Genomic DNA, 25525 nt, shown 5'->3' on the forward strand with positions numbered 1-25525 from the left:
GTGAGGCTGGTGTCCAGGGTTTTTACAGACTGGGAAGGGGAAGGAATGTGCTTAGTTGCCTCAGGACCAATCAGGAGCTGAAATGATGATTCCTAGATGCTGCTTAGCTTGACCCAGGACCTATCAGGAGCTGAAGTGAAAGCTTGGCCCCAGACCTACCAAGGGCTGAAGTGATACTTCATAGAGGCCAAACTTATAGCCCAAAAAGGAAAGTGTCCACTGGAACCCACGGGAGCCCACTGTACCCACACTCACAAAAGGAGAAGAAAGTTTGTCCTGGGAGCTTGCTGACTATACAAAGGACAAAGACATTTCTATGCTAGGCCTTGTTCCTTTATGTGAGTGAAATAGAGGTTTGTTGAAGTTTTTATCCAAATGGGCCTGAGGTTTTGCTATCTGTACAGCCATGGGCATGTCTCCAGGTACAACTTGCTGTGCTTGTTCCCTTATTGGTGCCTGCAGCTAGAATGTTTTCCTAGGCTGCTTTTTTATGTTATGTGGAGATGAGGCACTGACCTGTGGGCCGGGGGCTCTCTGGGGACCCTTCCCTTGCTATCTACCTAAGGCGAGCTAACTCACTCCTTTGAACATTACTGTTGTAAAACCGAAGATTGCCATTCTAGGTATTTTTCAGACCCTGTATGCTGATGGACGAGCTGGCACCACTCAGATCGGCAAACTGGCTCATCTGGTCTTGTGGCCCCCAACCAGGAATTCACCCAGCACAAGAACACAAGCTCTGACACCCTATGATTTCATCCTTGACCCAACCAATCAGCATTCCCCACTCCCTAGCCCCCTGCCTGCCAAACTATCCTTAAAAACCCTAGCTTCCAAATTTTCAGGGAGGCTGATTTGAGTAATAATAAAACTCCAGTCTTCTATTTCGCTGGTTCTGTACTTATTAAACTCTGTCTATTTCAATAATGCTGTCTCAGTAAATCGGCTTTTCTGGGGAGTGGGTACAATGAACCCACCAGGTGATTACACTGCTCCACCACATAGCTGATTACAACACCTACCCCTCTCAGACACCCTCAGCCCCAAGTTGGACCTATTCTTTGATTTTTACTTTTTTCCAAAATTGATCTCTACTTCTCACTCAGACCTCAGATCTCCCACATCATGTGACCCCCACAAATACACGTACACAATTCACTAGAATCATGTAGGACAACCAGGAAATTCTTTTTAAGGATTTCATGCTAGACTGTTTTTTTTTTTTTTTTTTTTTTTGAGACGGAGTCTCGCTCTGCCGCCCAGGCTGGAGTACAGTGGCGGGATCTCAGCTCACTGCAAGCTCCGCCTCCCGGGTTCACGCCATTCTCCTGCCTCAGCCTCCCGAGTAGCTGGGACTACAGGCGCCCGCCACCTCGCCCGGCTAGTTTTTTGTATTTTTTTAGTAGAGACGGGGTTTCACCGTGTTAGCCAGGATGGTCTCGATCTCCTGACCTCGTGATCCACCCGTCTCGGCCTCCCAAAGTGCTGGGATTACAGGCTTGAGCCACCGCGCCCGGCCTATGCTAGACTGTTAATAGCTTAGTGAGTCATACTTTTATTTGAATATGTTAAACTCCAAAAAAAAAAAAAATTCTTAAGTCAAAAGGTTGCATCGTTCATGGTTATTTCCCACAAGCTCAGTAGGTAGGGCTAATAATACTTAGTACCCTAATCTCCATCAGGAGTGAAGATGAAACTGGCTGCTATAAACGTGTCCCTACCCTTTCATGCTGTCAGCCCATTTTGGGACTCTACCCTAAACATGCACTTGAATGGAAGCACTAAACTCAGGGTCGTGGCGGTGTGGCTGGAGGAGGGGAACAGGCTCAGAAGCCGGCCCCGGGTAGGAGGGGCGAGGGAGCGATCCGGGCGCCGCTCCGCCCCTCGCATGCGCCTCTTGTTTTAAAAAAAAAAAAAAAAAAAAAAAAAAGGCGCGGCCGTGTCTTGCGCAGGCGCAGTGCTGCGTGAGCCTTAGCCGCGCAAGCTGGGTGAAGGGAGAATCTGGTACCTTTTGCGGTTCCCACCAAGAGTGACAAAACCTTGCTAGTGTGGGAACTGAGCTCTGGACCCACGGCCGAGGCTTTGCATGTGAGCCGGGGCCACGGTGGAGGGAGGGATGGAGAAAGCCGCCCACTCGCTAACTGGGAATTCCAGAGTCCTGCTTCAGCACTTCACCTGCCTCAGCCTCTGCTGAAGGACTCTGGTTTGTTTTGTTTTGTTTTTTGAGACACACTGTTGCTCTGTTGCCCAGGCTGTGGTGCAGTGGCGTGATCTCTGCCCACCGCAGCATCCGCCTCCGGGGTTCAAGCAATTCTGCCTCGGCCTCCGGAGTAGCTGGGATTACAGGCGCCCGCCACCACGCCCGGCTAATTTTGTATTTTAGTAGAGGTGGGGTTTCACCTTGTTGGCCAGGCTGGTCTCGAACTCCTGGCCTCAGGTGATCCGCCCTCCTCGGCTTCCCAAAGTGCTGGGATTACAGGCGTGAGCCACCGCGCCCGGCCCGCTGAAGGACTCCTAATTCTAGAGGGGACCAGCAGACAGCTACCCCCAACAGATTTTTAGAGTCCCGGAGAGGTACCTCTCCACAGTCATCACGTTTTAACTTCCAGGGCTTCTTAAAGTTTAGGATCTTAAGAAGAAAACTTGTTGGTTAAGGGGGAAGTGTTTTGAATTGCATCCTTCTCGAAGAAGGGTTTGGGGAATATGAAGGCATGGGCAGTTTTGTTTTCTGGGCTTGAGATTTCATATGCTTACTTGGCGTGGGACCACCCCCACGGCTTTCTCTGTTCACAGCATTTTCCCAGTTTGACCTTCTGTATTCAGTCCTGGTCTTTCCAAATGCTGCAGCGACCCATCCTGGTTTCTATGTCGTCGTTAAGTTTTATTCAGCAATGGCTGCCCACGGAGCCCAAAAGGCATGCAACCGGAAGCAGCTTTTTCAGACATTTCCAGTCAAGGTGGCTCCAAATACGGAATTCCCAGCTCCGCTGAAATGAAGTGCTGAATTCAATAATAGATTAGCATTTGTCCAGCATTCTGGTTTATAGAATATGTTCAGATGCATTGCCACACTAATCTTTCAGTTCTCTGGTTTTTTTAGATTAAGAAACTCAAACTCAGGATGGTTAATTGACTTGCTTAAGGTTCCTGACAAAAGTTACGGAAGCTTGAGGTTGAACTCAAACCTACTGATGCTAAACCCCATGTTATTTTGTGCTGTCCCTTTTTAAGAAATCTCAGCTTGGGCAACATAGTGAGACCCCATCTCTACAGAAAAAAATTAAAGATCAGGCTGGGCACGGTGGCTCATGCCTGTAATTCCAGCACTTTGGGAGACTTGAGTTGGACGGATCACTTGAGGACAGGAATTCGAGACCAGCCTTGGCAATATGGCAAAACTCTATCTCTAGTAAAATACAAAAAATACAGTTCCCTATTGTGCTGTGCCTCAGTGGCCTCCTGTGTAGGGTAGAGGTAGCAATAGCACCCACCCCATAGATGACAATACAAGTACATCTCCTAAAATGTGCCTGGAACATAGGAAGCACCCAGTAAATGTGAGCTGCCAGCAGCACCACCAGCGGTACCATACCAGAGGCCAAAAGTCAGTAGACCAGGACCTTTGATTGTAAGTAATGTTTACCTCTGCCTAATTTTGTTAGTCGTGGCTCCTCCTCCACGGTGAAAGAGGGCTAAGTGCTTGTCTACAGAGGCAGAGGGAAGAGTGAGCACAGCTGGGAGAATTCTGCTCAGTCTGTAATGGGCCTGGGGGAGAAGAGCCGCAGGGAACAGAGATGGGTGTCAGCAGCTGCAGAGAGGGGAGGCTGCAGCCGAGCGAGCGTGGTGGATCACACCTATAATCCCAACACTTGGGAGGCTGAGATGGGAGGATTGCTTGAGCCCAGGAGTTCAAGATCAGCCTGGGAAGAAAAACAAGACCCCATCTCTACAAAAAATAAAATAATTAGCCAGGCATGGTGGTTCCCACCTGTAGTCCCAGCTACTTGGAAGGCTGAGGTGGGAGGATCACTTGAGCCCAGGAGTTCAAGGCTGCAGTGAGCCATGATTGCATCACTGAACTGAATCCTGGAAAACAGACTGAGACCCTGTCTCTAAAAAAAAAAGAAAAACGAGAGAGAAAAGGGAGGCTCTGAGAAGGGGAAGGTAAGCCCTGCAGGAGGCTGCCCTTTTGGCCTTAAGGAGGTGCTCTTGGAATTACTTAATGTTCCTTAAGAGAGCAGCATCTTGATCTGTTAATTAAAAATGGGATCTAAGGCCGGATACAATGGTTCATGCTTGTAATACCAGCACTTTGGGAGGCTGAGGTGGGTGTATCACTTGAGGCCAGGAGTTCAAGACCAGCCTGGCCAACATGGAGAAACCCCATCTTTACTACAAATACAAAAATTGACCAGGTGCAGTGGCTCACGCCTGTAATCCCAACACTTTGAGAGGCCAAGGAGGGCGGATCACCTGAGGTTGGGAGTTTGAGACCAGCCTGACCAATATGAAGAAACCCCATCTCTACTAAAAATACAAAATTAGCCGGGCGTGGTGGTACATGTCTATAATCCCAGCTGCTCGGGATGGTGAGGTAGGAGAATCGCTTGAAGTCAGGAGGTGGAAGTTACAGTAAGCTGAGATCATGCCACTGCACTCCAGTCTGGGCAACAGAACAAGACCCTGTCTCCAAACAGAAAGAAACAAAACCACACAAACTTTGAGGGGGAAAGACCGAAGACGGGAAAGGCAAGCTGGAAGGGAAGGTTCTAACTCAAGACTCTGGGAATATATGATGAAATTTTATTGGCCCATATTCAGGTGATTTTTTTTTCAGTGCTTTTAGCTTTGTGGAAAACTGTAGGCATAATTTAGCTATCTCTAGGGACCAAATGTAAAAATGTTTTATGAACATCAGAAAAATCATCCCCCACAAAATTTCTCTTTGGATTTCACAGTTCACGTAAAGATTTTACACCCCTTCCTTCCTCACTGCACCTCCGGCCCCATCTTGGCGAAGGAAGTAATCCATTGTCCTCCATCCAAAAAGATAAATCAGATGGAGGCATCGCCTGGTGCTCTGTAAGGCTTGTGAGGAGTGCTTCTAATTATTCATGTGGGAGGGTCGCTAGTGTGGGCATTGGGATGAGAAGGAGGCAGCAACAACTAGGACATTCTCAAGCTCCTGGGGCTGTGCAGATAAATGGATGGTAAGCTCACAGTTTTGTGAGCCAAGAATGAGGATCTGAAGTCATCCCTAGGCATCTCTTTGAGGATCTCTACAGGCCTGGAGCAGTCTGTCTGTCATGATTCATAATCTGTTTCTATATTAAACTGTGGCCACGTGGTTCTGGCAACACCCTGAGGTACACAGACAGCAACCTCAGATGGGAATCCAAAAACCTGTGCTTGGGGATTTTCTCTACTTACTAGCTGTGTGACCTTGTGCAAGTCACTTAATGGTGCCTGGCGCACAGGTGTTTAATGAGTGTGGATCAAGTGAATAAATAGGTAAGCCACCTCCCTGAGCCTCATTTTCCTCATCTGGGAAATGGAAAAACGATGCTTCTCCAACAGGCTGCGATCATGTAGGTAGAATTGCTTTCTAAATGGTGCACCTCAAACTTTCATGCACTTCACAGGAATCACCTGGGGAGCTGCCCAAATACAGATTCTGACTCAGTAGGTCTGGGGCCTGAGTGCCGCATTTCCAACTAACCCCAGGGAATGTTAATGCTGCCTGACTGGACCACACTTTATTATTTTATTTATTTATTTATTTTATTTATTTATTTTTTTTTTGTAGAGATAAGATCTCGCTACGTTGCTCATGCTGGTTTCGAACTCCTGGCCTCAAGCCATCCTCCCGTCTTGGCCTCCCAGAGAGCAGGATTACAGGTATGAGCCACTGTACCTGGCTTGGACCACACTTCATTGTATAGATTTACATTTTTTTTAGAGCAGAGTCTTGCTCTGTCCCCCAGGCTAGAGGGCAGTAGTGTGATCATGGCTCACTGAAGCTTCGAACTCCTGGTCCCAAGCCTCCTGAGTAGTTCGGACCACAGGGCATGTACCACTGTGCCTGGCCCTGGACCAAACTTTAACTAGCAAGGTTCTAGAGTCTAAAGTGCTTTCCAGGTGCTTGAAATCATTATTTCTTCAGCCAGTGGGGTGGGAGGGCTGTACCAAGGGCAGAGTGATCAAACATGGAGAGGGAGCTGTGGACACCCACACATGGGAATAAAGGAAAATCTTGAGTTCCATCAGGGAAATCCTAGCTAGCCCTGAGAAGTAAATAAGCAGCTTGATAAACAGGAAGGTAATAGTAGTCTAAAACAATAGCTAAGGAAGTTAGAGTCAGGAGATGTTTGGTTCCCCTCTAGAAACTAAAGATAACATCTTAACTTACTAGCTGTGTGACCGTGTGCAAGTCAATTAATGGTGCCTGGCACACAGGCGTTTAATGTCCCTGAGCTGTTTTTCAGAAGCCCAGACCTCTCCAAAGGGATCCGCTGGCTTGTAGACCTCAGGTAAGCAGGTGCTGAGGACTGACTGACTATAGTTCGTTCTAAATGTCTTCCTGAGGGACCTGGAGGAGGCCATGCCCATGAGCCAGAGCTAACATTCTTTTCTGCTGATCCCAAATGTCTAGACAAAGCTTTGCCTCCTGAACCAATTGCAAATCAGAAAATCTTTGAACCCACCTTATGACTTGTGGGTCCTGCTTTGAGAGGACCTTTTTAGGTCAAACCAACATATAGCTTCCATGTATTGATTTATGATTTTGCCTGTAATGTCTGCTTTCCTGAAATTTACCCCTGCCTTTTAAAATCTTTACCTGCTGCTGGGCACAGCGGCTCATGCCTATACTCCTAGCACTTCGGGAGGCCAAGGTGGGCAGATCACTTGAGGCCAGGAGTTTGAGACCAGCCTGGTCAACATAGTGATACCTGTCTCTACTAAAAATACAAAAATTAGCTGGACGTGGTGGTACATGCCTGTAGTCCCAGCTACTCAGGAAGTTGAGGCTGGAGAATTGCTTGAACCCAGGAGGCAGAAGTTGCAGTGAGCTGAGATCGTACCACTGCACTCCAGCCTGGGCAACAGAGTAAGTGAGACTCTCTTAAAAAAAAAAAAAAAAAGAAAAGAAAAATTCCTTACAAGCCATCAAGAGTTCATATCTTAAGCATAAGCCACCCAATTCTCCTTGCTTGGAGTCCTGCAAACAAATGCCTTCCTTTATTGTTGCAAAGTTTCAGTGTGGACATCTGGTGTTATTGCACCAGGTGAGAACACCCGGTTTGGTTCTACAACATTCTAGTGTGCCCAGGATTGAGGAGCTTCCTGGGATGCAGGACTTTGTGTGTTAGAACCAGGGGAGTCCCGGATAGAACAATTTGGTCCCCCTATCAGGATAATGAAAGAGAAAGACATGCTTTGGTCTAAGTTGCTGTGTGACCTGAAAAAGAACCAGGCAGCTGATTGCTTAGGTCCCACCTTAGACCAATTAGTCTAGTACCTCCTATTTCACAGAGGTGGAAGCCATCCCAGAGAAGTCCAGTGACTTGGCCCACATCACCCAGCTACTCAGGGGCAGGGCTGAAGCCAAGCTCCCACCTTCCCACTCCCTGTCCAGCTCAGCACCTTCTCCATCAGTTTACATTGTCTTCTCTTAACACATTCCTCTTGATTTGGCAGACACAGCATGTTTATTTATAAATTGGCTTGTTTGGAGCCTGAAATTTAGCATCATTGATTTTGGCTGTGAGGTGTTCACATTTTTCCTCTCTTTGTTTTGGTTCGCTAAACCATGTTTTGTGAGTAAAACCACAAAGTAATAAAAACACAATGAGGCGGCTAAAGTTGTTCAAATGCAAAGCATCCAGAAATGTGACAGCATAGACTTTCTCAGATTTATTGTGTGTCCTCAGACAGTAGACAAAAATGCACGGGGTTTACTTCCAGGGATTTACGGGCCCAATATAAGTAAACAGCTGGGGTTTCTTTTTAGGCTGTTTCTCTTGGAGGTGGTGCAGGAGGTTAAAGAAAGCACCTCTGATGAGCAGATAGCTGGAGGCTGTTCCCAAGATCATGTCTCAGTGAAGAAGTTGGAGTCCAGCAGCCATCAGAACCAAGGTATGTGTGGTGGTCTTCAGAATGCCACCCCAAATCCTTTGCACTTTATTTTGCACACAGCAGGAGTTGTAAAAGAGTGCTTCCTTTTATTATTAACACCGAGAATCCATGCAGACAGTTTACACTAAACACGTGAATACATTGTGTTTTAAAAGGCTGGGTGCCCTCAGTTTCCAGATCTTTCTAATTGTATCACTAAATTCAGGTAGGTTTTTGGAGACAGAGATTGGCCGCATCGTATCTGTGACACTGACTCTTCTGGTGTAGGTTCGCATGGCCAGGGAGTCTGAGTGCAGCCCCTGATCAGTGCTTCATGCCAACCTGTGAGTCTATTCCAGGAACTAGAGGAGAGAGAGCCTTAGCCTTGCCTGCAACCAGATGAATGGTCAGCTTTAGTGGTGGACACTTTGCTTTTTGAATAGTGTGGTTGGCCAGCAGCTCTTGTCATTGTTTCTCTCTCTCTTAATTTAACAAACCAAGCTGAAGCCTGAGCACAGCTACAACCTTGTCCAATCTCTTTAGCAACAAAATACCTGTGTGTGCATATATTATTGCTAAAAACATTGGACAAGGCTGTATACAAACACACACACACAAACATACACAGATACGCTATACAGGAGACTCCTGATGAAACACACAAATTTTAAAAATTTATTTTTAAACAAATGCAGTGGGATGATTGTGGCTCTGTGCAGCCTTGAACTCCTGAGCTCAAGCGATCCTCCTGCCTCAGGCTCCCAAGTACCTGGGACTACAGGCGTGAGCCACTGCACCTGGTCATGCAGTGAAGGACTTTCTAAGCAAGACCTTGACTTGGAAAGTTGCCACCAACTCCCCAGCTCTGTGAGAAGTTTTGGGGGCAGGGAATTTAAACTCTCAAATTTAGCTGGTTTGCAGGGGCAGTTCTTTCCCAGTGATGAGCTGGGGCTGCTTCTGAAGAACATTTGGAATTAAAATCTAGAGCTCACCCCAGTCAGAGTAAAAAATAGCAGCAAATAAATGTTAGATCACAGCCTCTTCTTAGTCATACCCTTTTATACATGTCATGAGGGTCATTGCCAAAGAAAGAAGTGAGTTAAGTGTAAGGGAATCTGGTCGGAGGTGGACCAATAACCAGACTCATCCGAATGCTTGGCTGATGGTTTTCCAGTTGCTCCGTGGTTTATCCTTTGTGAGGATGCGAGTGACAATCAAGAGTTGGAAACGTGGGGCCTCAGCCCTGCTTCATAAACCAGGCAAGGAAGAGCTGAGGGTGGAGGTAGAGGGGTGCTGGTGGAAGGAGGGTCTGAATTAGAGGAAGAAAAAGGACAGCGCAGCAAAGATTTGGGTTCCTTTCAAGCTTCTGAAGGACACAGTGGGCTGTAACAGAGCTCTCTGGATGAGGGAAGCACAGCCCACCAGCAAAGCATCTACCACCTGTGTGTGTCTCAAATGGCCAGTTCCTGTTGTGGCCTGATTCCATGGACAGCACCACTTGTCCCACTCCCTAACTCTAGCACATGTTTCCCCACTGGGAGCTCGGCCAACCATGTTAGATCCCTGAAGGGAAAGAATGTCAGGAGTGGAGGAAGGGGTGGTGATGCAGAGAGGCTTCTGCTGCTAGCCCCTGCAGGTAGAGAAAGTGCCAGATGCCTCGCCCTCAGTCAAAGCAAGCCTGGCTGACCCATGGGATGTCAGTGGCATGGGGAGTGGAGGTATTTGGCGGCAGACGGCCTGTTTGTTTATGACAAAAAGTACCAAGAGAAGCCTACAGATTTCTCAAGCCAAAACACTTAGACCAAGTCTCCCAAAAAATAGAACCAAGCATCTCATAGAGTTAATGATGATTGTCTATAGGATCCCTGACAATGTAAGCATTATCTTTTTCTGTTCTTTTTTTTTTTTTTTTTTTTTTTTGGAGACAGGGTCTCACTCTGTCGCCCAGGCTGGAGTACAGTGGCATGATTATGATGATTATGACCCACTGCAGCCCAACCTCCCAGGCTCAAGTGATCCTCCTGCCTCAGCCTCCCTAGTAGCTGGGACTACAGGTGCGCCCCACTACACCTGGCATTTTTGTTGTTATTGTTGCCCAAGCTGGTCTCAAACCCCTGGGCTCAAGCAACCCTCCCACCTTGGCCTCCCAAAGTGCTGGGAGTACAGGCACGAGCCATCATGCTTGGCCAGATAAGCGTTTCTTGGACAGATCCTGGAGTTCTCCAAAGTTTAGAGCAGGTTAACTGGGTAGCTATGGAGTGTGACCAGATGGAGACATGGGTCTTGTGGCCAGCCCTGCGACCAACTGACAGTCTAGCAAGGCAAGGTGGTAGGTACTTCACACACTATGCACACCCATCCCAGGCAGCCGTAGAACCCTAGGCCTCCTCACCCCACAGACACATGCGGGCTCCAGGGAAAGCAAGTGGTTGGTAGGTGCCTCCCCAACCTGGTGTATTTGGGCATCCTTGCCCTGGGCGACACAGTGAGTCCCTTTCTCAAAAAAACATCCCTTCCATGCCAGCTGCCTGTGTCCCAACCACTCAGGCGCTTTGCCGCTCAACAGAATCCACCTGCAGTTCCCTGCTAGGTATGTCTCAAGGAGCCCTTGAGCCACCCGACTTGTCTTTAATGCCTATAAAATCCAGTTCAGAGGAGGAAAAATATTTATCAGGCAAGTCCTGCCTTTGGAGGTATGTATAGGCACTGACACCAGAACAGGCCAGTGAATAAACTCGGCACCAAACAGGCCATCAGAATAGGGAGCCCCTCATGGTAAATGTGGCTGCGCATAGCAAGCTCGCTCAGGGAAAGCTGGGCCGCAGATTGGGGTAAAGCACTTGATGCAGGCTGTAACATGTTTTGATGCAGAAGTTACTGGTTCTGAGCAGAAAGGGCAAGGTAAGAGAGCAAAGCCTAAAATGCAGTTCCCCCTTGAGTTCTTTTCTCTCCTCTTATTTTACTTCCTTCCCATGATAACATGCCCCAAGGGCTGAGAGCCGCTGTACTGTGTTTAACAGATGGAGAGAACACCTTCTTTAGGCTTTCAGAGCTACAGAAGCCAGGGCTAAAACGCCAACTCTATAGCCATGAGGATCAGCCTTTTTTTTTTTTTTTTTTTTTTTTTTGAGACGGAGTCTCGCTCTGCTGTCACCCAGGCTGGAGAGCGGTGGCGCTATCTGAGCTTACTGCAACCTCTGCCTCCCAGGTTCAAGTGATTCTTGTGTCTCAGCTTCCTGAGTAGCTGGGATACAGGCAAGTGCCACCACACCCAGCTAATTTTTTGTATTTTTAGTAGAGACAGTTTCATTATGTTGGCCAGGCTGATCTCAAACTCCTAACTCAGGTGATCCGCCTGCCTCAGCCTCACAAAGTGCTGGGATTACAGGTGTGAGCCACCACACCCGGCTGAGGACCAGCTTGAGTCTAGGGACCCTGGAATGCAACAGCCCCAGTCTTGACTTTAGTTAACCTGTGTCATATGCAGGGGCTTTAGGTGGCCAGGAGCAGGGGATCTGGCTGGCTGGCCATCTCCAGGTCAGGAGGCTCTGAGACTGCTACAGAGCAGACCATTGACAGCCTGTAACTGAGTCCAAATTCATTCTGCTTGCTGCGTGACAGCCAATACGTTGAGAGACAAGGAGTTGGAGCAAGGAAAGGTATTTTATTTCGGAGAGCCAGCAAACCAAGAAGATGGTGGACTAATGTCCTAAAGAACTGTCTTAAAATTATGTGGGTTTTGCCTTGTCTTTTCTGTTTAGGTCAGGGGGAAAGGAAGGGGCTGACAACCGCAGACATCTGGACACCAGCAAGGGTCCAGGGGAGGTTTGCGGAACTTCCTTGTCGTTGGCTAACAGTCTCTCATGTGACAACAGCCAAACCTCCTCCTCGTTCCTATAAATCTTTAACAAAAATAGTTAGCTGTTTACATGCTTCCCCTTTAATCCCAGAGTTAGTTTTGCAAATGGCATGGTTGCTGTTTTTGCGTTTTATCTCAGTGCTCTAAAGTTATCCTAGCCTAGGTGCAGGAATAGGTAAAGGCCCCTTAAACAAAAATGGAGTTAGTTATGTTAGTTCTTCTGCTGTTTCATGGTTACAATACCCAGAAGAGAACCCTTGCATCAAAACAGGATGAGATTAGATTATTGTTCCTATAAAAAATCCATGTGGTTGTTTTTTGGCCCCCTCTTCAACATCCGGGGCGTGCTGACGAAGCGAGCAGCAGCTCTGGAGCCATAAACCACCATCTCATCTCAGCCCAGGGCATGCTGGGAAAGGCCAGGAAAAGTCACTTCTCTTCTTTAACTGTCTTTTCTGTGGTCTCAAAGTCTTCACAAGGGAGACCTGGTGTTCTCAGCACTGCTCAGCCTCCATGAAGCCCTCCTTCTCATGGCCCGAGGGCTCCACCTCTGCATAGGTGGAATGGTCGGGGTGGCTGCGAAACTTCATGGCTGGCCAGTGGTGAGGTCTACGCTGCAGAAGGCACAGAGGCAAAGTCAGCGGGCATGCCCCCACCATGGGGACCCCACACTCCTGAGCGACAGAGCCAACCAAGGCTCTCTCTTACAAGGGCCCTGGGGCACTTGGGGCCTACCAGGAGCCACACAACTGACCTTCAGGGACCCTCTCCCTAAAATGTTCCCTGCTGTGATCCCCCAACCACTGGGAAACCTGCCGGAAGCTAGAGTGTGGAAGGAGGATACTTTATCTTTCACTGCGTGGTCTGTAGAACTCATAGCTAAAAGATTCAGCAATACACCAAGTGGAGACCTGGGACTGCAATGTGAGGAAATGGCTCAGAGATGGCTGGAATGGTGCCTGAGGATCTGGAAATGCCAAGATAACCCTCCAAGGTAGCACAGGGTCCACATCAGAGTCAATAGGGGGCTTATTAAAATACAGATTCTGGCCTGTGCGGAGGCTCATGCCTGTGATCCCAGCACTTTGGGAGGCCAGGGTGGGCAGATCACGTGAGGCCAGGAGCTCAAGACCAGCCTGGCCAACTCTGGTGAAACGCCATCTCTACTAAAAATACAAAAACTAGCTGGGTGTAGTGGCACGAGCCTGTAGTCCCAACTACTCAGAAGGTTGAGGCACCAGAATTGCTTGAACCCCGGAGGCAGAGGCTGCAGTAAGCTAAGATTGTGCCACTGCACTCCAGCCTTGGTGACAGAGTGAGACTCTCAAATATAAATAAATAAAATGCAGATTCCTGGGCCTGCCTTAGACCTGCCCTATCAGAATCCCTGTGGCCTGGGGATCTGCAATTCCCAGGTGTTACCCAGGTAGGCTAAGACTTCAGAATGGCTAAGCTTCCTAAGAAACTGGGGAATTAGGGCCGGGCACGGTGGCTCACACCTGGAATCCCAGCACTTTGGGAGGCCGAGACAGGTGGATCAGGAGGTCAGGAGTTCAGCCTGGCCAAGATGCTGAGACCCCGTCTCTACTAAAAATACAAAAATTAACCGGGTGTGGTGGCACATGCCTATAATCCCAGCTACTCAGGAGGCTGAGGCAGGAGAATCGCTTGAACCCAGTCGGCAGAGGTTGCAGTGAGCCGAGATTACGCCACTGCACTCTAGCCTGGGTGGCAGAGCAAGACTCCATCTCAAAAAAAAGAAAAAGAAAAAGAAATTGGGAGAACGACCTAGGCCTGTGGGTAATGAGGCTGGTGGGCTCGTGACCCACGTGGAGGAGACAAGAGTCACAGAGGCACCACTGCTACACCCTGTGGGGAACTTTAGAAGCCAGAAGTGGAGGATTGGGGGCAGGAGCTGCTGAGCTCTGCGGCCCCAAGTGAAGGAGGCTGAGGCTTACATCCCATGCTGCCCCTCAGGCTGGCTCTTCAGAATTGAGACATTCAAAACTTAGCATCCTCAACTAAAGCTCCCAGAGGGCAGCTCTTATCATTATTTCACTTGTCTATTTCATTTTTAGTTTAGAGATGGGGTCTCCTCTATCGCCCAGGTTGGAGTGCAGTGGTATGATCAGGGCTCACTGCAGCCTCAAACCACTGGGCTCAAGGGATCCTCCCACCTCAGCTTCCCAAGTGGCTGGGACCACAGGTGCGTGCCACCATGCTGGGATAATTTTTAAAATTTTTGTAGAGACGGAGTCTTGCTCTGTTGCTCAGGTTAGTCTCTAAACTCCTGTGCTCAAGTAATCCTGCCTCAGTTTCTCAAAGTGCTAGGATCTTAGGAAGGAGCCACTGCACGTGCCCCTCAATTTTAACCTTAAAGGCAGGTATCAGTAGGCAAAAGAGGCAGAGACCCTGGTTCCATCATGGCTCTGAGTAAGAACTGAGCCTGGCATTTGGGCATGAGACCATAAATCACTAGAGATAGGCTGCACAGCCACTAGATGGGCACTGTGTGGCACTGTGGCCTTCTTTCTTTCCTCCGGGGATTCTTTTCTGATTTCACGAATGGGGGAACAAAAGCAGAGGGGTTGTTCCACAGGACAGGAGGGCCGAGGGAGTTCTGAGGTGCTGATTTCTCAGGGTGTAGGACTTAGTGGGCGCCAGCTATCTCAAAATGTGTCAGGATGGGGTGGATGAGGTCTTCTCAGGTATGTGGCAGGGGAGAGGGAGAAGAGGAGAGGCAGGGAACAAATGGCCCAGGAGACGCTGACACAGAAGCGGATGGCAGCCAGCCCTGCGGCCACAGATGACACGGACCTCGATGAAGAAGAGCGCAGCGTTGGATGTGGGGTGGCCATTGATGTAAATTCCAGCCAGGATGATGGCCGCCACAAGGAGGACTGCCAGCACAATGCCCACGATGGTGCCCAGGTGCACAGGGGTGCCCTTTGTCTTGGGGGACAGGTTGTTCTGAAGGCCTGTGGAGAGATCATTAGGGCAGGCAGGGGCTGCAGGGGAGCAGGGAAGGTGGAACCATGGGGTCTTGGGTTCTAACAAAGTCTCAGAGATGAAAGCCGACAGAGCCTTTGGGTCCACGTATCAAATACAGGAAGAGGTTGGGTGGGAGTTGGAATCATTATGAGTAAGGCATTCATGTTGTGCTTGACACCATCTGGGTAGTTTTCCAAAATCACCTAAAAGTTGCCCCAAATGTCTAATAAGGATCATAAGAGAAGTTCTCTCTGATATCTGTGCCACTACATAAGTGCTATTAAGGAATTCACAAAGGGCATCTGAGGGTTAAGAGTTTGGGATCTGAAATCTGGCTGCCTGGATTGAAATCTATGCTCTGCCACTTACTAGCTGTGTGACCTTGTGCAAATTATCTAACCTTTCTCTGTCTTCATTATCACTTCTGTTGAACAAGGATAATAATACCCACCTAATGGGGTTATTGTGAAGGTTAAAATGACATGATTCATGTCAAGCACTGAGGACCATGTCTCCCATTTTGGATGACTTCAATAAGTATTAGCTATTATGATGGCAAATGACCATAGTTTTTCCTATCACTGTCCACTCCCAGATTGTGACCTCTTGGAGGGCAAGGATGATGTCTTATTCAACTCTGTGTCCTCAGCTTTTAGAAAAACTGGCAGGGGCTGGCCGTGATGGCTCACTCCTCTAATTCCAGCACTTTGGGAGGCCAAGGCAGGCAGATCACCTGAAGTCAGGATTTCAAGACCAGCCTGGCCAACATGGTGAAACCCCATCTCTCCTAAAAATACAAAAATTAGCCAGGTGTGGTGGCACACTCCTGTAGTCACAGCTACTCAGGAGGCTGAGGCAGGAGAATAGCTTGAACCTAGGAGGCGGAGGTTGCAGTGAGCCGAGATCGTGACACTGCACTCAAGCATGGGTGACAGAGTGAGACTCCATCTCGAACAAAACAAAAAAACTGGCAGGCCCGTCAGAGAAGCTCCAAGAAAGTATATGGAATGATGTAGGTCCTCTGGAAGCCAATAAGCCAACAGGCACTCTCTGAGAACATCCTAGGCATTTGAAATACATCCCGGGGGAGAGAGTATTTTCCACAGAGCTGGAAGCTCAACCCCTTTCGTGCATGACTGAGGTAATGGAAATAACAGAGAGGTTAAGTGATTTCCCCACAGATACACAAATTCAGTGCCCACCCCTAAAAAACCTAGTTGCCTGACACTACCTGGGGTGGCTATTTGCCTCTTTACCCTATCCTAAAGGAATGTGGAGATAATGAGGTAGAGAAGACAGATGAGCAGGCTGGCAACAAAAATGTTGCATTCTTCCTACACAGCTAGTGGGTGGGTTGGAAGGCAGCTAGGGGTGGCGAGTTTTAATGGGATGTTTCATGCACTCAAAATCATTGTCCTCCCCATCCCCTTTGCTCTACTCTGCACTCTGTAAGCAGAGGACACCCAGGAGAGAAACTATCCTGGGGCACTCCAGGGCATGGCTAGGGCCTCTGTCTGCCAACAGGTGGGAGGACTGAGGTGAAATGCCCCAAGTGAACCTCCCCTGACCTGGATGGCAATCAGCCCGCAGCCTGCAGTGGCTCTGATGATTTGATGATGAGGGCTTCTGCTGATGAGCACATGGTGCAGAGTGAGGGGATTATGGTCCAGCCACCCCCACAACACACACACACACACACTCACACCCACTGCCTATGGAGGAGCAATGGCTCCATCTCTGCTGGGGGACACCATCACACTGTGCTGCATTAATAATCTTTCCTCTCCTGCTGGAAGCCCAGATGACAATCTCCAGCCCTGGGGTTGGAAGGCACTTTCATCTCTACTCTTGCACAGGTTGCAACAAAGGCCTGAGCTGGCTCTGGGCAAAGGGCAGGGGAGGTGGGGGCAGCTCCCACCCTCAGAAAGGAGATTATCCTTCTAGGTAATCCTAGGAGGCTGCAGTGAGTCCCACCTTCTGGTACCCTGCAAAAATTGTAGTGGACCATTTTATGTCCTCTGCCAGCCTGAGTGAGGAAAGAAGCTGCTCTCCACCCCTTGCTGACTATGAGCCCGTGGGGATCGGAGGGGATGGCCACAGGCCCCACCCATGCCTGCCCTGGCTCAGTCCTTCCCCTCCTCCCACTCCTTTCTGGGCAGTGAATATTCAAGGGCAGAGAGCCAGGAGAAGAACCACAGGAGGTTCATGGCTGAGGTGAGAAATGTCGGGTAGACGTGTTCCTTCAATCTAGGGCACCTGTACCCAGAAGCACCCCTGCCTCCCCACCCAGCAGAAGGTCTGGGATGCTCAGGCTGCAGTTGCTCCCTCTCCGCACTCATAAAAATAGTGCAGGCAGCTGCTGCACCCTCTTCTGGGGTGGGTCCAAGAGGCGCTGGGTCTGACGCTGAGGGCAGGTGGTTCTGTACTCACCATCTCCTCCTGCATAGGGATTCGACTTGGTGTCATCTTCAAAGAGAGAGGACGGAAGGAGCAAGATTAGTGGACTCATTACGGCCTTTGTCACTCTGAGTCCAGATGGGACTTTAGGGAGGTTCAGCCCAAACTTTCATTTTAGAGGTAAGGAAACTGAGGCTCAGAGAGGGGAGGAGACTTGCTCAACATCACACAGCAGTTGAGTGTAGCTGGAGGGTGGGGAGTATATGAGCGGCGGCTGGTGAGAGATGAGGCTGGGAGTGGAGGGCCGGCTGCCAGGAGAGCAATAGGAGGCTGTGCATGTTCTTCTGCGGGGCAATAGAGAGCTGAGTATGGGTCTGAAGAGGGACTGTATGTGTCACAAGGTGAGATCAGCTTGGAGACTCCCTGGGGCTGCAGTGTGCAGGAGACAGTCCCAACCCACTTTTTGTCTATACTTCGAGACCTGTCGCCTGTGGCTTTCTAAGTAAGTTTCAAGGGTCCACCCTTCCTATGATTCCTTCCCAAGCAGATTTTTATGGGGAAAGACAAGCAAGAGTTTCATGTCAGGAGAATGCTGTAAATGACTGAAGATTCTTGCCCTAAGCACCTGAACTTTATTTATTTATTTATTTATTTATTTATGGAGAGAGGTCTTGCTCCATCACACGGTCTGGAGTGCAGTGGTACAATCACAGCTCACTGCAGCCCTGACCTCCTGAACTCAAGTGACCATCCCACCTCAGCCTCCCGAGTAGCTGCACCTGGCTAATAAAAAAATATTTTTTTGAGATGAGGTCTCACTGTGTTGCCCAGGCTGGTCTCCAACTCCTAGGCTCAAGCAATCCTCTTACCTCAGCCTCTCAAAGCACTGGGGTTATAGGCGAGAGCCACCTCACCTGGCCTAACAAGGTATTTAAACTCACGCAGGAAGAAATGCATGCAATGTTGATCAAATGAGTGGTCATTTTCTGTTGTTAGTTGTCACTTCTTGTGGCTATCAAGGTGTTCTGTTCTGTTGCTTATAAGATAAGCCCTTCTGCACACAGTTGTTCTGGGTGAGTGCCTGTCTCTCTTTGGAATAAAATGCATGGGCTTTGTGACAGCTACTTGCCACTCAGAGGTCTTCTGGTTCATTTAAGTGAGTAGCGTTTGATTGCGAGTGAACAGCTCTTAAATCCAGCCCCCATGTCTCCCGCTCCTCCTGCCCTGCTGCTTTCTACCTCTGTCCTGCCCAGGCAGGCCCCTGCTGGGTCCCTTCGTTCACATCTCCCTGTTGGAGCCTGTACCCTCATAGAATGGACGGGAAAGACTATCCCACGCCTGCCTCTGCAAGTCTCCCTGTGTGGGCTGTAACCACACAGGCAGGAGAGTGACTCAAGCTGTCCTGCCAAGATGCCTTGCAACTTGGGCATGTCGGGGGAAGTCATCATTAAAAATGTTTTTTCTTATAAACCAGGCACAATGGCACGTACCTGCAGCTACTCAGTAGGTTGAGGTGGGAGGATCCTTGAGCCCAGGAGTTCAAGTCCAGCCTGGGTAACATAGCAAGATCCCGTACCACACTCCAAAAAGTTTTTTCTCTTACAGATGTAACTTCAGAATCTTTGCCACCTCTTCCAGGACTGGAAGAACATAGAGCCCTAACTGTCTTCACTTTTTACTCTAATGAATGTTTTCTGTTGGGAACCATTACACAAAACGTAGAAGTGAGACCCATTTCTGAGCTGGCAGGGGATGCACACAGATAATAAAACTGGCAGACAGAACTCACTGCCTCTGTAGGACAGAGGACCTACGTGGTGGGCTGTAGGACAGCCCGGGGGCTCAGTAATAACAAGTCAGGATTTAGGCTTGGCCCCCAAGCGGCGTGCCCTGGGCTCCCCATGCCACCACAGCCCCCCTTCTAGCCTCTGACACTGTGGCTCCACCAGACACTGTCTGGCTAAACCCTCTGGATGCGGCAGGGTGTGTCTGCAGCCCTCCTGGCCCAGTGCTGGGCTCAGAACATGCCCTCAGTAAGCCTAGGGGGCTAACTGGTGGTAACTAAGCAGGGACTACCTCCTTGTAAGAGGAGCTTTCTTTGACTGGAAGGTTACCCCTGGACTCAATCACCAACTCCCCAAAGGGCAAAGTTTCTTTCTGCTTCTTTTTCTTTTCTTTTCTTTTTACTTTCTTTCTTTTTCTTTTTTTGAGACAGTGTTTCACTGTCACCCAGGCTAGAGTGCAGTGGCACAATCATAGCTCACTGCAGCCTCAACCTCCCAGGCTCAGGCGATCCTCCCACCTCAGCTTCCTGAGTAGCTGGGATTACACATAAGGGCCACCACGCCCAGCTAATTTTTGATTTTTGGTAGAGACATAGTTTTGCCACGTTGCCCAGGCTGGTCTTGAACTCCTGAGCTCAAGTGCTCCGCCTGCCTGAGCATCCTAAAGTATTGGAATAACAGGCGTGAGCCTCCTCTCCCAGCCTCTACTTCTTTTTCACTGAATCCCCTGCAGCAGCACCACGTGCTCTGCTCTCAGTGCCAGCTCCTTGTTATTCCGGAGCAACTTCAGAGTAATGGGAGCTGTCGCAATCTGCCTCACTTTCCCACATTTTGCTACTCTACCCTGACCCTGAATTCACATAGAGCCTTTTCCATTTCTTTCAGCACCAAGAGAGGCAATGGGGTTGAGGGGAAAGATCTCTGCTTTTGGAGCTAGATGAAACCTGACTCTATCCCTTCTTGGCTGTGTGACCTTGGGAAGTCATCTGCCTCTCTGAGCCTTAGTGTCTCCTTTATGAAACAGGGATATAACAGTGTCAAGATCCAGGATTGTTGGGAGGACTGAATATTAATTTACATGCCACTTTAGCACCCTACTGGGCATAGAGTTGGTCCCCAAAAATGCTGGTGCTTTCTATCATTCATTCATTCTCCTCCACAACTTCCCCCCAGCCAGGTCCATGGGTCCCTGCCCTTGTTCTCTAGTTTTCTAGGAAAGGCAGGGGACACACCAGGCTCGGTGGCTCACGCCTGTAATCTCAGCACTTTGGGAGGCTGAGGTGGGTGGATCACGAGGTCAGGAGTTTGAGACCAGCCTGGCCAACATGGCGAAACCCCATCTCTACTAAAAATACAAAAATTAGCCGGGTGTGGTGGTGTGCGCCTGTAGTCCCAGCTACTTGGGAGGCTGAGGTGGGAGAATTGCTTGAACCTGGGAGGCAGAGGTTGCAGTGAGCTGAGATTGTACCACTGCACTCCAGCCTGGGTGACAGAGCGAGACTAGGTCTAAAGAAAAAAGAAGGCCGGGCGCGGTGGCTCAAGCCTGTAATCCCAGCACTTTGGGAGGCCGAGACGGGCGGATCACGAGGTCAGGAGATCGAGACCATCCTGGCTAACACCGTGAAACCCCGTCTCTACTAAAAAATACAAAAACTAGCCGGGCGAGGTGGCGGGTGCCTGTAGTCCCAGCTACTCGGGAGGCTGAGGCAGGAGAATGGCGTAAACCTGGGAGGCGGAGCTTGCAGTGAGCGGAGATCCGGCCACTGCACTCCAGCCCGGGCGACAGAGCGAGACTCCGTCTCAAAAAAAAAAAAAAAAAAAAAAGAAAAAAGAAAGGGGACACTGTGGAAAGAACATCTCACCACTTACCCCTCACATAACTTTCAATAACCTACTTTGCCCCTTTACGAGCCTCTTTCTTTATCTATAAGAAAGGACTGTGGGCCAGACATGGGGGCTTAGGCCTATAATCCCGGCACTTTTAGAGGTTGAGGCAGGAGGATCACCTGAGCCCAGGAGTTTGAGATCAGCCTGGGCAACATAGTGAGACCTCATCTCTACAAAAAATTTTTTAAAAATTAGCCAGGTATGGTGGTACATGCCTGTAGTCCCAGCTGCTTGGGAGGCTGAGGTGGGAGGATTGCTTGAGCCCAGGAGTTGGGGGCTGCAGTGAGCCATGATCACACCACTGTACTCCAGCCTGGGCAACAGTGAGACCCCGTCTAAAAAAAAAAAAAAAAAAAAAAAAAATCCTAACATAGGATTAGAGGGGGAAGAAAATAGTGGCTGAATAATGTTTTAAAATATTAGCTTTTTTCTTCTTTCCTTTCCTTCTTATCATTATTCCTTTCAAGCAGATATTTGGTTCAGGGGAGGCTATAAAGAACCCACAAGTCTTTCAGTCTTAGCCTAAAGGGACGGGGCTTTCAAAGCTGGATGTGGGGTTTTGTTTTGTTTTGAGACAGGGTCTTACCCTGCCACCCAGGCTGGAGTGCAGTGGCATGATCTTGGCTCACTGCAACCTCTACCTCCCAGGTTCAAGCAATTCTCCTGTCTCACCCTCCTGAGTAGCTGGGACTACAGGCGCCCACCACCACGCTCAGTTAATTTTTGTATTTTTAGTAGAGATGGGGTTTCACTGTGTTGGCCAGTCTGGTCTCAAACTCCTGACCTCATGATCCGCCCACCTCGGCCTCCCAAAGTGCTGGGATTACAAGCGTGAGCCACCGCACCCGGCCAATTTTTATATATTTAGTAGAGACGGGGTTTTACCATGTTGGCCAGGCTGGTCTCGAACCCAGTGATTCGCCCACCTCAGCCTCCCAAAGTGCTGGGATTACAGGTGTGAGCCACTGTGCCTGGCTGCGATGCAGGGTATTGAAAAAGGATAAAAGAGAGGAATGTCTCAGACATAGCTACAGAATCCTGGAGGGGGCATGGGAGAAAGGGAAGAGATTTGAGGCCTGGGACCAGAGGAGCCTGCACAAGGCTTCCTGGGACACTGCCTGGTGCATTCAGGGGGATGGACCTCTGGCAGCTTCAACCAAGACCCCCAGGCCTCCAGGTAGCAGGGAAGCCCCTGGTTCGGCCAGACCTGAATAGTCAGGGTGGATGGACAGCTGAGGTGGAATTCCCCATCCATCACTCCAGGAGCAGGGAAGTCCCTGGACAGTCCCTGAATAGTCAGGGTGGATGGACAGCTGAGGTGGAATTCCCCATCCATCACTCCAGGGCCTGAAAGTGAGAAGCTGGGGGAACCTACAGAAAAACAAGGCAGCCTTTCTCTCACACCTGAGTGTATGGATTGAGTTCATATCTGCTACAGGGATGAGCCTTTTCAGGTTCTGTGAGGACTGCTATTAAGATTAGCAGAGATAAGTTATATAAAATACCTGGCACTGGGCTGGGATATTAATTTTTCCCCTCTTCACAGTGAATTCTGTCTGTAGCCCTGATGTGGGCCAGCACAGTGGTTAGAGCCTAGGAGTAGAGTTCAAGTTCTGAATCTGCCTCTGCTTCTCACCAGCAAGTGACCTAAACTGTCTGAACTTCAGGCCCCCTTAGCTATAAAAGGATGGGGCAGTTCCCATCCCATAAGATCATCGCTGTCAGGGAGAGAGAGGGGGGGCCCCAGAGGGGTAGTTCTCCTTCCTGGCCTCCTCTCTGCTCCCCACCTGGGCTCAGGACTTACCTTCTGTGGTGAGGCTGTCGATGAAGAGGGAGGAGGAGGTAGTGGTGAGGTCTCCATCATAGGGGCTGAAGGAAGTGTCAGGGGAGGCCGAGTTGTGGTACTCATCCTGGAAGTCCTCGCACGTCCTGCCCTCTGCCTGCAGGAGAGAGCCAGTGCTGTGTCCTGAATGCATTTACACCTTTCCCTTCATCCTGAAAGCATCTTATCTTACAGGGCAATTTATCTGTCAGCTGCTTCAAATCCTTCCTCAAGGAAGGAGCTGAGATGCCAATCTCAAATAAATAGAGCAAATCTGAACGGTCACCAACAGCTAACTTCAGAAGTAGGCGGCTGGACAAGATTTTTTTTTAAGCCCAGACTCAGACTAATAAATAGACCGTGGTGAGTGCATGGCCATGGGGTCTGGAGAGTTGATATTTAAATGCTGGGCCCATCACCTTCTAGCTGCAAGATGCAGGCCAATTCATTAAACTTCTCTGAGCCCCCATTTTCCCCTCTGATCAATGGGGGTAATGGCCCCAGCTTCTGGGTCAGCCTAAATAAGAGCGAGGGTAGGGCAGCTCACAGTCACATGCTTGGCACATGCAGCATGCTTGCTTTGCAAGAAGAGATAAAGGGAGGGGGCAAAAAAAAAAAAAAAAGAGGGCACAGATGAATAGACTCATCTGTGTTAGTCTATGGTGTGAGAATAGGATGCTTTCCATCCAGAATCAGTGTTGAGTGTACTGGAAAATTCTTGCAGCGAGAAGGAACCTGGATGGGATTCTAAAAAGGAGATGCCCGGAACCACCCTCCTTACTTCCAGAATGACTGCCTTCCTCAAAAGCCAGAGGACCAGAGGCTCAGCAGGTGCGTCATTAACGTCAGCAGGTGCACAGTCTCCCAGAGGAGCCAGCAGTGGCTGAGGCCATGCCTAACATCCCCTCTGCATGCACCAAAAGAATTCCTTGAGAGCTGCCCACTTAAGGCCAAGGCATCAGAATGCTCGCCTCAAAGACCCACAGAGTCCTCTGAAACCTTCCAAAGTGGGTCTCATTGTCTCAGGGCAGTCTGGAAAAGAAATCTCAGATAGAGGGGAGGATATTGCCAAGAGCTAATGCCACCTTGAGAGGAGTTTGCAGGAGCGGGCTCTACCAGCTTCCCTCCTATTCCCTACCACCTGGCACAGGAATTGCAGCCGATACTTATGCTTCTCACCTCCTGTGCACAGCCATAGTCCATCCATTCCTGGCGATAGCGGTCAAAGCCACTGGAGCATCTGCAGGAGGACCAAAAGGTCAGAGATATGATGGGATCCACAAGGAAGCCCTCCCCTGTCACTGTTCAGTAACAACTCTCTGCTGATAGTGAGAAGAGGAGCTAAGGTCCCCAGGCTGAGGTCGTCAGGCACTCCTGTTCCCTCTACTTCCCTGGAAGATGAAGGTATTTGTGGCATCCCTGCCTTCCTTCTGACCCAGCTCCCCAGGACCAAGGCCTCATCTGCCCATGTGAGTAGGTGTAGGGGCTAGCAGGACTGCATGAGCTCCAGTGATCCTCAAGGTCGTCTTGACTGTGAGCTGCCATGACACTGCTGAGAATCCAGGCAATTCACATACGTGTTTTCATCCTGGTTATTGAGGGGCCTAACCTTGGGAAGGAGAGTGGGGCTAAAGGTAGGCATCAGCAGATTTAGTCAACACCTCCCAGGTGATCATTCAAGGGCAGAAATGATCTTGCCGGAGGCTGGGAGAGATTTACAACTGGCTGACAAGGGTCTCCAGAGAGGGCATTGGGCAGCTCAGCTGGGTGGAAGACACCAAGCACCCCTGTAGGGAAAGGATGGGGGCATGATGATGCACCAGAGAATGCTCTCCATGGATCATTCCCAACTTTTTGTTCTTTACTCTTTGGTGCTAGGGGAACCCTCCAAGCCCTACTGAAGCCCAGGGACATCTGCATAGGAAGAATAACATCATGAACCACCAGTGCCGAGAAGAACTCTCAGCAGGTTAACTGCACCAGCACCCACTGAAGTTCGGTGAGGCCAAGGGCCAAGGCTTGCCAAGAGCTGTCAGTCTTTCCTTCTACAGATGCCTCTGGGCTCTGAGCTGCTCCTCCTGCAGCAGGGATGGCTGAACTGAGCCAGCCACACTCTCCTTCTGTCAGGCCCTCTATGCCCACTACTTTGGGGGATGGAGGATTAGGAAGGCTATTGGAGGCTGAGAACTAAAGTTTCTTTTAGTGTGGGTGTGGTGGCTCATGCCTGTAATCCCAGCGTTTTGAGAGGCTGAGGCAGGAGGATTGCTGGAGCCCAGGAATTTAAGGCTATAGTGAGCTATGATGGCACCACTGCACTCCAGCCTGGGTGACAGAGCAAGACCCTGTCTCTTAAAAACAAACAAACAAACAAACAAAAAAAAAGAAAGTTCTTTTAGACCATGCTAACTGATTCTTTAAAAGATTGAGCCTTTGGTATGGGTTTATGACCCCCGTTTCTGGAGCTAATCCTGGAATTAACGTTACCCTTAGACTCCAGACTGGGCCAAGGCAGGGGGCGGGGGCACCTGCCATGAGAGATGAAATTGTTTAAATCCATTCCAGCCCAAGAGCAAGGAGGAAAGCTCTGGGAGGCTGTGAAAGGCAGACTGGGTGGAGGGAGAGGAGCAGAGAACCATGCGGGGACTGACTGCAGCTGTTGCCAGACAGACC

At 49.5% G+C, this 25525-nt stretch overlaps 1 protein-coding gene and 1 long non-coding RNA gene across 10 annotated transcripts in view; one reads left to right on the forward strand and one right to left on the reverse strand.

The window, feature by feature from the left end:
- Positions 1 to 1954: 1954 nt before the first annotated feature.
- Positions 1955 to 24866, forward strand: LOC123569484 (uncharacterized). Of its 3 annotated transcripts, none has more exons than XR_012425776.1 (5): positions 1955 to 2088; positions 5807 to 5898; positions 8012 to 8136; positions 23580 to 23686; positions 24734 to 24866. It is a non-coding gene; the product is annotated as an uncharacterized lncRNA (long non-coding RNA). The 3 variants fall into 3 exon arrangements; XR_012425777.1 differs by lacking the exon at positions 24734 to 24866 and adding an exon at positions 24006 to 24120; XR_006693249.3 differs by lacking the exon at positions 24734 to 24866 and having other exon boundaries at positions 23580 to 23889.
- The window catches only part of PLXDC1 (plexin domain containing 1), an 87928-nt gene continuing 74162 nt past the window's right edge, over positions 11760 to 25525 (reverse strand). For 5 of the 7 annotated variants that reach the window (XM_074019470.1, XM_015437892.4, XM_074019471.1 and 2 more), the window contains 5 exons: positions 24035 to 24095; positions 22838 to 22973; positions 17396 to 17431; positions 14792 to 14952; positions 11760 to 12588 (listed from right to left, as the gene is read on the reverse strand). In XM_074019470.1, coding sequence (XP_073875571.1) covers positions 12561 to 12588; positions 14792 to 14952; positions 17396 to 17431; positions 22838 to 22973; positions 24035 to 24095 — 422 coding nt within the window. In that variant the 3' untranslated portion in view covers positions 11760 to 12560. The remainder of the gene's footprint in view (positions 12589 to 14791; positions 14953 to 17395; positions 17432 to 22837; positions 22974 to 24034; positions 24096 to 25525) is intronic. The other 2 variants (XM_045376023.2, XM_045376022.2) reach the window with 1 other exon arrangement.

Source organism: Macaca fascicularis, chromosome 16 (assembly GCF_037993035.2).
Source record: "Macaca fascicularis isolate 582-1 chromosome 16, T2T-MFA8v1.1".
In the NCBI taxonomy this organism is placed as follows: Eukaryota; Metazoa; Chordata; class Mammalia; order Primates; family Cercopithecidae; genus Macaca; species Macaca fascicularis.